The 18,600-nt window shown below is 35.1% G+C and overlaps 1 protein-coding gene across 1 annotated transcript in view; it reads right to left on the bottom strand.

The window, feature by feature from the left end:
* LOC109717321 (two pore calcium channel protein 1) overlaps nt 1-16,145 on the bottom strand; it is a 104,784-nt gene extending 88,639 nt beyond the window's left edge. Inside the window, exons 1-7 of the mRNA XM_020243045.1 lie at nt 15,825-16,145; nt 14,531-14,674; nt 14,188-14,295; nt 10,051-10,146; nt 4,727-4,857; nt 885-945; nt 482-648 (exon numbers count right to left, since the gene is read on the bottom strand). Coding sequence (XP_020098634.1) covers nt 482-648; nt 885-945; nt 4,727-4,857; nt 10,051-10,146; nt 14,188-14,295; nt 14,531-14,674; nt 15,825-15,986 — 869 coding nt within the window. The 5' untranslated portion in view covers nt 15,987-16,145. The remainder of the gene's footprint in view (nt 1-481; nt 649-884; nt 946-4,726; nt 4,858-10,050; nt 10,147-14,187; nt 14,296-14,530; nt 14,675-15,824) is intronic.

Genomic DNA, 18,600 nt, shown 5'->3' with positions numbered 1-18,600 from the left:
CAACAAAAAAATAATCACACTTCAGGAAAACTCAAACACCACTACACTTGACTTACGTTGAATCTACAAATACGTCAATCCAAACGCCCCCTAAGTGTTTGTGAAATTGCCATCAATATTTTTCACCCTCATTTTACAACAATTTGCCACAAACTCCGTCAAACTTACTAAGTTGTTTGGACAAAATAAACTTTACAATTATATTGCAGTAGAGTTCATTCTCCTTTAATCAATTATTATAGTAGCTACATAATAGAAGAGGGATAAACTTATTCTCAGAATTTTTTGCAATAGGAGTAGGATGACAAATTTTACTAATACTGTACTAGTTGATTCAATTCTTCACTTATGTAGTAGCTATGTGGCATACTAGACGGAATTCAAAATCCATATAAAGAACAATAGCAAATGAAGAAACTTGCTTGTAATTGACGATAACACTTAAGGAAAAAGACTGAAGAAGTTGCCACATCAAACTTACTTGTAAGCAGGAATCCATACATCTGGATTGTTAGATGTAGTGAAAAGTACAAACATTTGGTACAATGTAGCACCATATGAGGTGAAAACTGTCCATCCCTGTTGGGTGTCCTCAAATGTGACATATGCTAACCAGCTGGCAAATAGAAGGAACAACAGCGAGAGAGCCTGCAATTACAAGAGGATCTAAAGATCAGAGAAAATGTGGAAAGGAGAGCTGCACTTAGACCTAAATTTGGATGAAAGATAAAAAAAAGGTCCAATTTATAAACAGGGGAACCATAAGAGCGGATATTATAATGGCTACACAAATTCAAGCAAATATAAAAGCAATCAAAAGCGATTAAATAGAGCGGATACATACGCTTTGGGAAAATGTAATGATTTTTCGAATGGAAACCTACCAATACATTGAGGTACATTCCAAACATTCCAGCCAAAGTGAGGATACACATCCGCAGTTCCCTAATTGAAGCAACAAAATTGTTTAACACATAAGAGAAGTATTTCTTAAAATTGACAAAAAAGGCGGAGCCATCCAATAAAATTTAAAGTGACTCCAGTTTTGGCCATTTAAGAAAGCGCATACTGCTTAAATCCACCAACATGAAAACAGTAAGTTGACTATGACTATACATCTAGCAATCATTGATTTGGATAGACACAAAATTTCAAGCATATATAACAAATATTTTTTAAAACATCACTGGACAATTCATAACAATTGTATATGACAGAAAAATATGAGATAGGAATAGTTGCGACATACGAAAGGCTTTCATCTAGACAAATGAGTCAATCTTAAAAGTTAACATGCTAATCTTCAACACACTTCTAAGAATCAAATAAATTTCCTCTTTCTTTCTAGCAAGAAAGAAGCTTACTCTTTCTTTGGACAAAACAGGTTAAATTACACAAAAGTAAATAGTAAGAGCAGTTGATAAATTATATGTCATATATAAAGTGATTTTTATTAGAGAAAAAATAGCCAAATGCACTTTAAATTTTAAAAATAACAAGGGACGTTTAAGTCATGTCGTTGGATCTAGCAACATATCCGGAAAATTATCTCTAGCAATGGAATAAAAAGTGTCTTCTTATGTTTATTCTAGTGGCGGAAGTGAAAAAGTCAAGCTTCTTGTGGAAGATATTTTCTGTATATTGTTCCCTTAAAAAGCTATTGCCAACCATCTAATCTTCAATATCCTTAAAAGTCCAACAATTCCTAAGTAATTCCAACTAATGCATCATTATTAATAGGCATGCGCCATCTAATCGTCAATATACATAAAAATCCCGCTATTCTTAAGCAGTTCCAAATAATGCATCATTAACAACAGGCATTCAACTTTGACTTCCTTTCTGTAGTTCCCAACGAAGGTCTAGATTGCATACAAAATTGAAGTTGTAAATTTTAGATATATTTCTCGAAAGGAATTATTACTAACTATAGCATGTACCAACTAATGATATCATTACTAATAATCAACTTCCATTTGTATCAATTATACTGAATTAATAGAAGATGCACAAGATTGGATTGAGTTGTTGGACGATAACGTCATTTTAATTCTTGATGAACCTGTACAACGATTTGAAGTTGTATAATACGTAAGACAACCCGAAAGCAAAACTATAAAAATATCATGAGATGAATCTAATAAATAGAACTTCACGATATAATGCTATGATACAAACATTTATACTGTCATATAATGCTTGTAATACCTGCGCAAGATTTTTGAGTGAGTCCTATCGACAAAAGTAACTTCTCATCCAAAAAAATTCTAGCCACATTTAAATAGAGATGCTATCTAATGAGCGACAGCCTCATTTACTTGAACAAAAGAGCTTATTTTTGACATGCTGAACAAAGCTCGTTTTACATATTTAAGACAAAAACGGAGAGAAGGATTAAATCAGCATTTCGTTGAACAAATAAAGGGCATTGACTTACCAGAATACACTGAAATATCACTTAATCGGCATTTCATCGAGCATATGGAGGGCATGAACTAATAAAACTTTAGAAGGCTTAAATTGGCATTTCATCAAACTTATACAGGGCACTGACCAACCAAATAGAAACTAGCATTTCAATGAACACATGGAGGGTATACCCTAAGCAGAGATAGCTAAGAGAAGACTTAAATCGACATTTAATCAAATATATAGAAGGCATAAAGTAACCACACCCTATGGGTGCTATCTTCGTACCACGTTGCAAAAGAAGAGAGTTGAAATAAGGGGCCAAGCGAGTGGAGCAAGGAACCGCGACCGAAGATGGAGATGGAACTGACCATAGAAAAAGAATGGAAGGGAGGGAGAGAAACATAGAAGCTTCACCACTAATTGCTGTCTAGAAAGAGATACTAGCCCTAATAACTTTTTGGGCCTAAACCACTAGCCCAAATTGCTTAAGCCCAGTCATTATTACTAGCACCCTTCGTCCTTATATTTCTATTCATCTATTTCACACTTCCGACTGGCAAACTGGCTATGATACCAAATGTAAATACCCAGTCCACTACCACTAATAACTCGTGAGATCCAAATCACCAGCCCAAGATGCATAAGCCCTATTATTAGTAGTAGAGTCTCTAGTCCTTATATTCCCATGCACAAATCCCTTTCATATTCAATGTGGGACTCTTAGAAGCTCATAGACACACCCCCCCCCCGGCGAGACTGACATTCTCGTTAGATTCAATTTTCTAACCCAAGATCACCAAGCGTTGTAAAACCTATCTCTCACACTTTCAGTTGGCAAACCGGCTCTGATACCAAATGTAACGACCAAGCCTATTAGCACTAATAACTTGTTGGGCCCAAAACACCGGGCTAAAATGCTTTAGCCTAGTTACTATTAGTAGGTCCCTGGTCCCTATATTTCCATTCACAATCCTTTTTCCATCCAATGTGGAACTATTGGAGGGTCACAAATTTGACAACACAAAATTGGTACAATCCCCCTCTTTACTCATTGATCCTTCCTATCACAATATAGGTGTCCATCTCAACCATACTTGAGGCCATATTATATCAAACATATTTAAAGCTATACCAAGTAAGAAAAAAACGAAAGGTATGTGGAAAAGACTCCACATCAGCGCATGTTGGTGCCCTTTAATAAGCTTGCACAGAGTGATACATCAACAGTAAAATTGAATTAAGTAAGAATTATGAATAAGAAGCTTATAACCTCAGCTTCTCAGAATATGTAGATGCTACATTGAGTATACTAAATGCATTTTTCCTAAACTAGGACATCAAGACACAAGAACACTAGAGGCATTTTCTTCATAACCATTTTTGGTCTATAAATATCACATTGTTCCATTCAAAGCAATTTCAAGAAAGATGAAATGTTCTAATCATTTAATTCTTTAGAATTAAGACATTAACTTTGCGAACAAATACCAAACAAATACAAAGGAACAAATGGTTGGACAAGGAGAGGGAAGGGTGAGTGGCAGGATGTGCAAGATAGGGCTTTTGGTTGGACAAAGGGAGGCAGATAAGACATAACCTTCTCCTCTCGACTATTGATAGGACCTTTTTATAGCATCATTTACACCCTACGTCAGCCATATCGCTACCCAAATTTCCAAGACTACACTCTATTCTTAACAAACTCTCATCATTTTTCTCTTTCTTACTAATGTAGATGCGTAGGAAAGTCAGTTTCGGAAATACGAACCCCACACAATTATGCAAATTGTACACAACCATTCTTAATTCAATCTGGATGGTCAAGTTTGCAAGCTTAAATCACAAATTTCTACCTCTAATAAAGCATCAAGATATTGCTACCTTATCTTTTGCAATACTTAAAAGTTTGTTTGTGTTCCAATTAGTCTCTAGCTTTTAGCAATTATAAACTAATTTAATCTAATAAACAGTTACAAATCTATTCCCAAAACTAAAACACCTGGGCCAAAGTTATTACCATGCTACATTTATTAGGCCAATGCATTGCTAAGCTTAATAATTGATAGACCTCGACTTGATTTAGTCTAAAAGTGATTCTACTCGACTAGCAAAAGGCCAATTTTAAACAAGCAACTGGTAGAAGGCTAACCTAACAAGCAAACAAATTACAAGGAATAGATGTACGCAAACAAGAACAAAGGCATTTGAATCTTGTGATTAATCTACAAGAAAGAAGCTCCGTACTTTATTAATCAATAGTTTAGAACCAAATTGCTACTTCCAGGCAATAAAAGGAAATTGATAAAATATTTACCTGACTGTCAGAGTAATAAAGGCGACGCGAATATATGGGGCTAATCTGAAAGGAAGGAAGGTAACAGACACGGGAGATAAATATAAAGCATATACCAAGGCATCGCATGCTAATATCACAAGAAAAATAACCTGCAGATGGAACATAGTAGCAAATTATGAGAGCTGAATGTTGTCCAAAGCACAAAATATCAAAGCTACTTTTAGGTGCAAAAGTACACTATTTGAATACAATTTATCATAACAAGATTGCACAAAAGAATGCTTTATGTATTTAACGTAGTAGCTAAAGTATGTCAGAATTTAAGGACGGGGACTTGAAGTGCTAAGATTCATATGATTGGCCATTAAAATCAAAGGTTTGTGACAAATAATCTAGCTACACTGTGAAGTGCAAAGGGCATTTTCTGAAAAATAAGTCAACAATTATCCTTATCCATACTCATTACTACAGTCAAATTAATAATCCCTGCAAAAATTGACAAGGTGAAGCATACACCATCCTCAAAGGTTGAAAAAAGAATAGCATTAATAAGCCTACTATATGCGCTGTAGACGAAGAATCAAAGCATAAGGGTGGGAGGCCATGGCCCCCATTGTTTCATGTATTCCAAATTTACTAATGTCCTGATAATTTCTGAAAAGGTTGACAATCTCATTAATTTGTTATTTACTAGTGACATTAAGAAATTGACCACCAACAACCACCAAACGACTTCATTATTCGGAAGAAAGTAAGACCTAATTATGTTTAGAGTCTTTAGACTCTTCTTCCGGTCTTCAAGTCTATTCACTCATGAGCAATTAAAAAAGTGAGTGACCAAAGTTCACCCTCACCCAACTCATGTCTTCTGTTTCCAAATAATCATGTACACTTTAAATCCATGTCCTCTACTAACTTGCAATCTTTTACTGCTAAGTGCAATAGGTTATTTCTTATAGAGTTTGCATTTTTGCATTCTAAGTTACTAGAATTTGTGAACGCTCTAAGTTTCTTTTATTGCATGCAGGATCTTGATTGAAAGTGAAGGCATTCTCCCAAAGGAAGTAAAGGTGATTATGTAAATTCTTCAAAGTTCATTGAATTAGTTATAATTTTCGTCACACCTTTACTCCAATTTGTGCTTCCTGACAGCTTACTGTTATATTGCCATGCTTTGCTTGATGTTAATGATGACTGAAAATTGTGCAGACCTTTTTCTATGGTCACATATAGCTCTGTTGTAATATGTTTCTGTCTAGGAATCAAGTTTGGCTAACTAACTGAGTTCAGCAATGATTATAGGGTAAATTGCATTTTACCCCGTGAATTTTTAGCAAAGTTTCACTTTACCCCCCATACTCCTAAAATGGGCATCTAACACCCTAAACTCTAATATCTCATTCAGGTTACCCCTCCCATCAGTTTCCGGTTAACAAAGCTTGACGGGAAATGACGGAAGTTGACGATGTGGTTTATTAGAGGCGGGAAATCGAACTTCTTCTCCACCATTGATACTTAGGAGAGTTTAGGTTTTTATCGAAAGATGAGGGTTCTCCACCATCCCTCGTCTTTTCCGCTATCCTTCCTCTTCTTTACCATCCCGCGATATCTATCGAAGATTAGGGTTTCTTACCATTCCTCATTGGTGGAAGATTAGGGTTTGACTCTTTTAATTTTTTCTCCCGTAGAAGGATGAGTAGAACGATCTTGGGATCACGAATTGTGAGGCATCCATGGCGTAGTTAAGAGGAGAATGAGACCTTTGAAGGAGTTGGAGGAGAAGAGCTTTGGAAGAGATGATTGAGCTTTGGAAGAGAGTTTTGGAAGAGAGAGTTGGAGGAGAAGAACTTCGAAAAGAGAATTGGAGAAAAAGGAGTTTGGAGGAACAAAAAAGGGTTTTGACGGTAGATTTCCCGCAAATCTAACCTAGTTAACTACTTCCGTTATTTTCCGTCAAGCTTCGTTACCCGAAAACTGACAGAAAGGGTAACATGAATGAAATATTAAAATTTAGGGTGTTAGATGTCTATTTTAGGAGTTTGGGAGGTAAAATGAAACTCCGCCAAAAGTTCAAGGGATAACAGTGCAATTTACTCCATGTTTATACTTTATAGGAAATATTAGATATGCTTCCAAAGTATAAAACAATATTAACAATTCTTATCAGAATGCTATAAGATATGCTTCAAAAATCAAAAGTATAAAACAATAATAAACAACTCTTATCAGAATACCATGAAACATTTGAACTTCATTTCCCTATTGTATANATAATAAACAACTCTTATCAGAATACCATGAAACATTTGAACTTCATTTCCCTATTGTATATTAAATTTAATATTTGTCTACAAGAGACAACACCATACAGAATTAGACCTACCTAGAAAAAGGTGTACACTATATCAAATATAAGATGAAGCAACGAGACAATTCTCTCATTAATCAAATTTAAAACTTTTATAACTTCAACTTTATCTCCTTAATTTTTTAATCGATGGCCAAATATAATAGCTTGCTACAAAATGAGAAATCCATTTTGATGGCATAAAAGAAATTGATAGCAAAATTTCAATTTCAAAGTTTTCAAACCATAAGATATCTAAACCAATAACTATATGAAAGAAAAAGACATTGTATAGACTGATGATGGGATACGTCAAACTACCATTGCACAAAACAAGATTATTATCTAGCATAAGAAAATGTCGAGACAAAAGTCAGCACTCAGAACCATATTCTCCTATTGTTTTGTTATTGATCTATTTCGTTGCTACTATAGTAAGCAATTGAGAATTAAATGTTGAAGTTCCAAAAGCAGAATGAGTCAAATACCTACACCATCGTCAATATAAGCTAATTCCTCGGTATAAAGTAAAAATTAGTTCAGCTCATTTTGTTTGTTTTGCTTTAGTATATTTTAGGTGTCGCCTACATCCAGTTTCGATCTGATTGGACTCTAGTTAGGCTAACTTCAGATTGATTAGAGCTTGATTCATAATTTATTCAGTTTTTGTTGAGCTATTCACCGCTTTGTCAAGTTGATGATGATTAGGGATTTAAATCCATAAGAAAATTTTACTTGTGAATTCTAGAAGAAAAGCCTGTCAAATTTCAATTGATATTTTTTTTTTGAGAGAGAGAGAAAGGTAGCATGCTACCTGCTTCATTCATTGTTTTTAGAAATGAACTTAGCTAAACATGTAAAGCAACTAGGTTTCAATCTTGAGGCCTCGGGTACGAGCCATCAAGCCCTTTGCCACTTGCTCTACAGACAGTTAGTAGTATTGTTGAACTTCAAAAACAATGTATATCTCTCTAGAAAAGAAATTAATGATTAAACTGATTTTGGATTTATCTTTTCACCATTTTTAAAGCTTTTCTACAGCTGGATTGATTTTCAGCAATGTTATGCAATCCCCATATACTTCAGCCCAAAAGCAGCTAGGCCTTATCTATCCTAACTTTTCAATATCGCAGGCCTCTTTTTTGCACCTAACTACTAAGCTCTAGCACAATGTTCTTTGGTCTGCGGTTGCAGCCAGCCCTAATTATCATAATCTGCTGCATCTGTCCCCTTTTAAACTGATCCTGGTAGGTTTCAAATTGCTGCAGTGCAGCCTTACAAATGGATAGCTTGCCTAGACCCTCTGCATGGGTTTTGAAATTATTATCCAGTGTTAAGGGCTAGGATTTTATTCCCTGGAGCATCCATTTTGCTTTTCCTTCTTCCCTATTTCTACTTTTATGAAGAGCATTTTATACTTTCTTTCACCTTTTCCTTTCCAAACCAGAGTTTAGGGCTAGGATTCGATTCCCTTAACCACCCACTTTCTTTCCTTCTTCCCTAGAATTATTTTCCTAAAAATCATTTCATACTTCCTTTCGCCTTTTCCTTCTCAAAACAGTCCTCTTTAGCTGATTCTTTTACTACTCTTTTAAATTCTTTTGAAAGGATTTAATTATATGTCAATCATTTCAAAGCTATGTATCACGAACACTTCTATAACTGTGTCGGACGCTCATTCAATGCTGATCCATGCCGCAGACAATTAAAATAAATATATTTATTTATGTATTTTACTTTTTTATACATATATATAATGTAAGATGATAAATATTTTAGCTTTTTGATGAATACATACAATTTTTTTTTTGACAATATAAATAAATTATGTATGGTGGAGAATTTCTTTTCTTAAAATATATAAACTATCAATAAAAATTTCGCTAACTTTCAGATGTATGAGAAATATAAAAATATTTATCATCTTACATTATATATATGTATAAAAAAATAAAATACATAAATAANATTTTTTTTTTGACAATATAAATAAATTATGTATGGTGGAGAATTTCTTTTCTTAAAATATATAAACTATCAATAAAAATTTCGCTAACTTTCAGATGTATGAGAAATATAATAATATTTTACCAAAATTAATATTTTCTATGCAATAAATATATATTATTATAGTAATAATATTATATTTTATTGGCGGTGTCCATGCCGTATCCGTGTCCTAACTTTTTGAAAGCTGCCGAGTCGCCGTGTCCAAGTCGTGTCGTGTCTCGTGTCCCGTATCAGTGTCCGTGATGCCTAGTTTCAGAGAGCTTTCAAATTTCTTTTTCAATGATTTTTAATATCCCTAGTAACAGAAGAGTCTATGATTCCAGAGGATGCCATACGCAATGACACCATATCATCCATCTTTGCGTCAAATAAAGCATTCATCTATTTTATAACAGGGCTAAAACAATTTTGTACAAGAGCTATATCACTAACTTTTTTGTGCATCTCATTTATTGCATGTTGACCAAAATTGTTGACAGCCTAGGTAGTTTTGAGTGTGAAAGGTAAGCAATCTAGTCTTGATAAGGCTTGATCGGATGCCCAAATAAGGTCATGCATTAATAAATTGTACACCACAAGGATTTTCATGGCAAGCTAGGTGTTTGATTTTAGCTCCTTGCAAAGTCATGGAAATCATGATTTGTTTTGATAGTATATTTCACCTACGAGGTGATTTATCAATATCTTATTCCAAGGAAACCAACTGGATGTCGAATATAGTATGTTCTTGTAGGCATTTGATCATAGTCATCTACCAATCAACAAAAGCTTCTTACGTAAATCAAAGAGATATTTTGAACATGATGTTCGCACATTCAAACAGGCCCTAAAAGTAAAATCAGCATTTGATATACAGGCAGGAACCTAATAACGTTTTTGCTTGTTTATTGAACAACAATAACAACAACAACAACAACAACAAATCAGCAGCAAAAGTTTTAAGTCATGCCAATTGAGCCTAATATAAGAATATATGAGACCAAACCTTCAATTTGTTTACACTGCTTTTCCAAAACAGTTTGAAACCTTCATATGTAAGTGGAAAAAACGTGTGGAATGCAAGAACCAAAAGTGTAACAACCTGCAGCATAGAATTGAAGTGTGAGAAACTTTTTCCCCCTCACCTACTACGCTAAATAAACTAATTTGATATAGATTTAAACGTAAAATACAAATAATCGAATCTGCATGGAAGTATGCCAAGGCACAAGGAGAATAGCTCCCGATAGTCTTTTTTTCAACATATGTTCAATGGGAAGATTCAAGCACACCTTCTAGTATGACAAACAAGAGTGTTGAGTCTTTTGATCCTAACTAAAACATCTAAACATATGCAACCCAACTTGTAGAGTATCATGTAACTTCCTATTCAAAAATAATGATCATAAACAAACTGTGCACGGTAATGAGACATGTTGGCAACATGGAATCACTTTTGATCACATGGCATACTCGGACAAAAACTATGCTACACAGCATATCAGATTTTGCAGTTTTGAAGTATTCTAAAGCAACGAAGATCGAAAATGATCTACATTGGTATTTCACCAAAACACAAACCGTATTCTATGCTGATAAATTCTTGGCAACCAAGTAAACATAAAAGCATAAAAATCCATAATGGCTAAAATAGGTTAATTATTCAACTTTGGCAAGATTAGCTGGAAAGCTTAATCAGCGGAAATGAACTTCGCCGTATCCCTACTAAAGAAAATGACATAAAACGACTCTCTCTTTACGAATTATTAAAACTTTCCGGCTACACAATATTATAAGCAAAGAAGGGCACACACTAAAGTAACAATTATACTTCATAAATAAGTAACAGAAAAGAACAAACAAATATGAATCTTGTTAACTGACAATAAAGTTAAACTAGTATTGTATCAATGACTTCCAAAGAACAAATACCAGCAAAATATGGAAGGAAACAAAAAAGTTGCTTGAAAATATAAATCACGACTGAGCTTCCAATAATTGAAATCTCTATATTCAAACTAGTAGTTTCAAAAACACATGTTCATACAGTCACAAATATTCAACAAATGTATTCAAGTTACAGCCTGAAAGTGAAACTGATACACCGCAACTGCTATCTTTGTCAAGGAGGCATCGAATGGTAGAACACATTCACAAAGCTCCACTGCTCCATGACTCCGGATCATTACTTTTGGAGAGAAACTAATTGGTTTCTAGTTATTTCAAGCTTTCAACCATTAAACTAATGGTAGTTCCCGCTAGAAATCTTTCAAAACAAGTAATTAGCATTGAACGGGTACTTGTTCTTTTTTAATTTAGTAGATCTAAATATATGTGCACCACAAAACAACTAGAAGAAAAAGAATAGAAAGAAGAGGAGAATCAACTCCTGGAAGCTCTATACATTGTCAATAAGAGTATTTGAACACATACTAGGAGTACACGCTCCCACCACCACACCCATTACATGAAAGTTCTCTCAATCAACTACAGACCAGGCTATTGATAATACAATTGCTCATTAAAGACCTGGTAGGGTTTTGACTCATTTTGGCATCTAAGACAAGATCAGATAAGATGGCAAATTGGAGATAATTGGATTTGAATTGCGTAAATATATCCAATCTTGAGTTTTAGTATTGCTCAAGATAAATATAGGATTAAATTATTTGATTTCACTACTATATTCGCATTTACTATTTAGGATTCAATTCAAGGTTTAAAGTGCCGTGGCACGGGGGCGTGCCGCTCTTTCCCTGGCACGGTACGGCACGGGCACGCTTCCGTGCCGACACGTGGTACGCGTGCGTGCCGATGGATACGCATGACCTCCTACTGGCACGCTTTGGCACGGACTTATTTAAGTTTTTTTTGTTCCAATATGTTTTTATAATATTATTTTGAAAGATTTAGGCAAATAATTATTAATATTTGTCATGTATAGCTTACTATACTCATCAATTAACATGCATGTAACCATTTTGTATATAAAGTACAACTATACCTGATGTAGAATAGAAATTAAAATTCTTTTATTTTTTTTTGTTTTTATTTGAAAAGTACAACTATACATGCCGTAACATTTGAAAATTCTTTTGTTATTATTTTTTTTAGAATTAAAAAAATTATAACAGATAAAATGATAGAAATTTTTATTTTTTCTAAAAACATTTCAAGATCTAAATATTGATTTGATTAGGAAGTATATAATGACTAGAACAGCCAAAATAGTACCGCAATTACATCCATATTTTTTTTTCTTTTTTATTCTTTTAAAAAATATTTGATCAAAAATTGTTTAGGAGATCGATTTTTGTTCCCCTAATTCACCGAAAGTTTCGCGGTGCCACAAATTTTGACAAAATATTTTGTGAAAAAAAAATGGATGTTTGTGGTGGAAGCGGAGGGCTCGGGCCGACAAGCCCCCGCGGTATGGAACAAATATGTCAACTAAAAATTTGCTTTTATATTGATAAATAAGAAGTTAAATTATAAATTTTTAATTTAACAAAAGTAAAAAAGAAAAAGCCAAAAAAAAGCCAAAAGGCAAAAAAAAAGGCATAAGCTAAAAAGCAAAAAAAAAAGCTGACAAAAAGACATCACGGTGTCAAAAAAATAAGAGAAAAGTGAAAAAAATGCAATATAGGTGGCCTGGGAGGCTCTGTATCCCAGAGAAAAAAAAAAAAAGCCAAAAAACCAAAAAAAAAAAAGAGGTAGGAGCTCGGTACTGCCCGCACCACGCAACCGGTGTCCGGCTTGTCTCAAGCGGCACGCTGTTGCGTGCCGCGAGACTCAAGGGGTGGTGCGATACCCCCCCTGTACTGTGCCCCCTTCTTGGGGGCACGGTACGGCACGCCCCGTGCCGTACGGCACGGGGCGGCACTTAATTCCCTGATTCAATTACAGCACTTACAGCAGCCAACAGCGTGACCAACAATGATGGTGGTGATGCCAAAGTAGCAGAGGAGGCAATGATTGTGGAAGCGATGAATAGTGGCTATAACTATTGCAGTTAATAGCAATAGTTGCCAAGTAGTGGTGGTAAGCACATCTCATAGCAGTGGTGACAGTGGTAGCCGATTGAGATGATGATGGTGAGCATAGTGACATTCAATGACAGGTAATAAGGGCCACGAGGGAAAACAAAATAGTGACCAACGACAGTGATGATGGTTGGCAAAGTTCCATAATGGTGTTCGGTAGGGTAAGTTGTAGAGGTAGCCAAAAGTGTGGATTATGGTGCGTTAGTGATCACGGCCAGTGATGGTGGTAACATTTATGGCGGTTGAGGTCTAATGGTGACCAATGAGTGTAATGACAAGCAGTGTTGGTCATGATTGGTAGTAGTGGTAAAATGGTGACCAACTATTATTGGCAGTGGTCGCCACCATTGTTAGCAGGCGGCAATGATGACAAGTCGAGGTGGTCTGGTTCATGGTGGTAGCTGCTGTTGACAAGAATAGTGAGGTTGCAATAATAAGTCTATATATGGACATTGACAGTAGTAGTGGTGGCAATGATGGTCACAAGTGCTGACGTTGATATGCCGAGGTGGTATAGTAGGAAGGAAATACTTGTGTTGGTGGTCAATGTTGGAAGGAGTGGTGCCAGTAGACAATAATAGGCATTAGTTATGGTGATTGACAATATTGGCAGCAGTAGTGGCCATTGCAATTGAGAAGATGGCTTTGGGGGGTGGGGGGATTGGTTGGGGCTGAGATAGTATTCTAAAACCAGTAGCACAAAATAAAGCATTGAGGTGTCGACAATGTACTCCTCTACATTGCCCCATAGAATACATAAATGGTAAATAAATGAAAATTTGCAAGTTAAGGTCTTTACCATAAAAAGAGAAATTTTTGCAATAGCTTACAACAAACAGACAAAAAGGGCAAGATATCTTTTGAAGCATAAAACCATTTGAAACCAAAATAGTCAATCCAAATGTCCTATTGGTATCATACAATGAAATGTGCAACTACAGCAATCCTGTTCCAATTGCAAAGTTGATCTTACTTCATCAACTTTGAATTAAAGATGTATAAAATGAGTTATCATGGATAACAAGAATTCAGATTTAAACTAGATCTGAAATTCATAAATAAGTTATTTAGAATTCGATTGTTCAAGAAAAGGAGCTTACCTCATATATGAGTGACTGTATACTAGTTAAGTACGGCAACTGTCCAAGAAAGAAATAGCCTCTTTCCTCACAAGTATCTTGTCCATACTTTGGACACCATAGAGGTTTCTGAAAGTGTTTTAAACATTTATTTCTTTATTAGAATAATCCACAAAAGTATACAGAATGAATGCAAATAGAAAATAAGCATCGTATATCCTACTACAACATGAAGCATCATATTGATAATTTAATAAATTTTTTAAAACAGTTCTCTTATTTACCACATATCACATAGAATACTCAATGAGGCTACAATGATAGTATGAGACTCAAATTGATTTTTCAAAAGCCATCAACAAACCTCCAAAAAATTTAGCAGAACTAATGCGAAGAGGTTGAGGGACCACAGAAAATCAAATCGGATGAATATGAAGTAAAACTTTGCAGCCCTTTCGAATGTTGTGTCATTCAAAACTTCCTCAGGAATGCCAACACCATCTTCCGCCTAAAATCACATCATCGATAAGAAATGTTTGATTAATAAAGGGCAATTAAGCAAACAAAGTCTAAGTCCCTAATACAAATACGCATAAATGTTAAAACCAAAGCCAATGCTAACTAAAAAGTCTGACCCTATGTTCAATTGTCTCACCCAACTTACAAATAACAATAGAAAATGTTTAAATGTATTAATGTGTTAAAATGCACCACCATAACCCGAAATTCCGCGCATTTGCAGCTAAAACTTTCAAAACTTTATAAATTTACCGCACAAACTTCCAAAATTTTATAATTTACGACCTAGATTCATATTTCATCAGTTCAAAGTAATTAACATTAGTCAATTGGACAGGAAACAACAAGAAATTTGGTGGATAAAATTACCATATTATCACATTTAAATTGTTAAACTTAAATGCTAAAACTCGATTCTTAAACTCAAATGCTAAAACTCAAGTCTTACATTGTAATACTGAATTTTGACGTCAAAAAAAAAAAAAAAAAAAAAACAAAAACAAAAAAAAACAACGCAATAGAAAAGGACAGTGGAGCTGTTTAGTATAAAATTTAGTAACATGAGGAATATATATTCACTCATTGTGGATACTGGATAGACTGATTAAGTAAATCTACTGAATCTAACTGGATTTAGTAAATGTGTGAAAATAGTTTTTTTTTCTTTTTTGAAAATAAATAAATATGTGAAATAGTACAAATAACTTAATAACATCATCCGAAGTTCTACAGAGTTCTGTGCCTTAAGTTATTTTTGCTGGGCTTCATAANAAAAAAAAAAAAAAAAAAAAAAAAAAAAAAAAAAAAAAAAAACAACTCGGTATTAACAAGAAAAACATCATGGCATCCATTCACAATCTCGTTACACAAAACCAAAAGCAGTGCATTCCATATAACCATTCAATATTTCCTTTCACAGAAGAATACAATAGTTTACAAAACTGGCAATCCACATTACACTAACAGGTCCCATCAAGAATCATCATCATCCTACGCAAATAGAAGCGCTCTTGCTAATTATTAACAAATTATGCATAAATAAATAAAGTTTTATCATACAACCATCGCATCTAAGAGGATCAACGGTGAGTGAGAATATATTAGGAAGAAGGGAAGGGAGAAGATTCGTTAGAACCGACGAGATCGACGAGGGCAGCGGCCTTCTGGTACCGAGTGCCGTACGCGATGGCGTCGGACCGCCGGTGGAACTGCTTAGATCTCCTGCCGCCGTTCCCCGCACCATCTTCGCCGCCGCCATAGGCGGAGCTGCTGCCTTCTTCTGTGATCAGAGGGGTTTCCATGGATGTTTCGAGAGAGAGAGAGAGGGAGAAGACGAAGGGGGGAAAGCGGAGTGATCTGAGCTCGATCCCAAGATAGTGGAAACCGGGAAGGAGGTGTTCGCCGACCTCTGCCGAGATTACGAAAATGCCCCCAAGATTTGTCGAACTTACAAATCTGACCTGGCCGGATTTAAGACGTGTCATTGTCGCCTTTTCTGTTTTTTTTTTTTTTTGTGAAAATTGGAAAGTTGAAAGGGATGACGCCGTACCGTTGGAGCGTGCACTCGAGAGGGGGGAGACGTGGGCTTCTTGGAATCGAGATCTGCTGCCAAACTGCGTAAAGAGACGCCAAATCACTTGCAGCACGACCGACGGGGAATTTAAAAAAGAGTGTGACTTTCTGGTTTCAAAATTCGCGGTTGTAGGGCTGGCTGTCGTGAAAACTACATCGGAATTAAAAAAAAAAGGAATGAGAGGTCTTTTTTTCAGAATAAATCTTTATAAATCCAAATTTTATTTTTTAAAAAAAATTATTTGGTGATGTGATATAATTATTTTTGCTACCTCACCATTATACGGGACAAAAATTTTCTGGGCACCGTGCCCAAACAATATGTGTCGCGGCGCCCATCCCAACCCTTGAAAAAAAAATAATAATAAAAATGACGGAATCTGTTTTAGAGAGAGAGAGAGAGAGAGTGTGTGGTGATGATGGGCACCGCTACACACGCGGCACCCATCCGGCACCGTGCCCAAACAAATTATTTGGGCACGGTGCCCAGAAAATTTTTGTCCCACTATATGGGAAGAGATTAGGAAACTCTAAAGACATTCATGATCATAATAATTGTTAAAAGTAATATTAGGTGTTAGAATTATTTTTTAATTGTTAATTAAATAAAGAGTATTAGAAGTGAACTAAGTTTGTGAAGGCGCTCTCTGATGGTGCACAATAATTTTTTTCTAATTATTTTTCAAAATATAATCACAATCTATCACCGCCGGACGGAAGTCATATGCTCGTTTATTTCATTAGAAATAAACTTAATTAGAAATGTAAATCAACTAGGATTCGAACTTGAAATTTCAGATACTAACCAACAAGCCCTTTGCCACTTCAACTAGAATTCGAATTTGGAATCTCGAGTATCAACCACCAAGCCTTTTGTCACTTGCGCTAGGAACGGTCGGTGTCATATGCTTTGTTAAAATTAAGTAAACTGCGATACTGAAAATCTTTTATCACTTATATAACCTTTAATAAAAATAGAAAAAATTTTCACATAAATATTTTATCAAATTATTGATAATTAGATTGGCTCCATTGTAGAAGAAATATCGTTAAATTAAAATATAAAATATTACTTTACACATCATTCCATTAGAAATTATTAAAAAAATTAATAGAACGCCAGCAGTTAGATTTACTTTTAAATAAAAATTTTGGAACGCTGCTACTACGCGTTCGCGAAGTCTCCACGTTTCCCCGGAAAGAGAGTTATAAGTTGTGGAGCCCACTTCAGTTTATAAAATATAAATAGAAGTTTCTTCAGTTTATAAAATATAAATAGAAGTTTCTGCACATAGCTTGTCAGTTAAGTTTAACATTTTGGCCTGTTTGCGCTTAGTTGTCGCTTAAGTGGCTCTCTTAGAAAGAAAAATTATATTTTAAATTAAAATTTCAAGTTCTAATTATATTTGAATTAAAATTAAAATTAAAATTAAAATTAAAATTTAGGTTTTTGAATACAACTTTCAATTCCAACATTTTATCTTGAGATTTAAATTTTGAATTTGAATTTAATTTCTATTTCAAAATCTGATTTTGTGCCTAAATTCTGAATTCAAATTTTAAATTTAATTTTAAAATGCGAGTTTGAATTTAATTTCTATTTCAAATCAGATTTATGAGTAATTTAAGATTTAGCACAATGTCAATATCTCGTAGCAGTGTCCTTTACTGCAATGCTATAGATGAACCGGAATGCTTGAATTTTCGCTAGAATTATGCCTTTGGGTCCACTAAGAACAGAAGTTCATCGTTAAATTTTCACGGCTGGTTGAGCACAACATCGTTAGGGAATGATTAGGAGTATGGCTCCAAAATTTATACTTTTTTTCAATCATTCAATCAATTTATTCTTACCGTTTGAACCTTTTATCATGGGTTTTTCAATCAAAAAGATAAGGTTGCCACTAAGGATGATTATTTTATGGGCTTAAGTCTCATTGCCATAGATTTATAGTAGTATATATGAATCCTCAGTTTTTAATACAGATGGCAGCGAGGGGCAGGGGGCGCGCGCGGGCAGGCGTGGGGCGCGGCGCGGGCAAGCGGGGAGCGGGCTGCGTGGGCGCGCGGGGCGGGGCGCCGCGCGGACTGGGCGGGGGCGGGCGTGGGCAGGCGAGGAGCGGTCGGCCCGGGCGTGCGGGGAGCGGGCGCGAGCGGGAAGCGGGAAGGAGAGAGGGGGTGGGCCCATNAGGTGGGGCCCACCCCTTTTAATATTTTTTTAAACTTTTTTATTTTTAATTCTTTTTCTATTAATTTTGAAAAGCAAACTTTTTAAAATTTTTAATATAATTTTTCTACCTTATTATAAAAATTTAAAATATATTCGTATTTTTAAATAGTTTA

This window comes from Ananas comosus, linkage group 11 (assembly GCF_001540865.1).
Source record: "Ananas comosus cultivar F153 linkage group 11, ASM154086v1, whole genome shotgun sequence".
NCBI classification, from domain to species: domain Eukaryota; kingdom Viridiplantae; phylum Streptophyta; class Magnoliopsida; order Poales; family Bromeliaceae; genus Ananas; species Ananas comosus.
The sequence above is the reverse complement of the archived record's forward strand: the minus strand, read 5'-3'. Positions and strand labels throughout refer to the sequence as shown.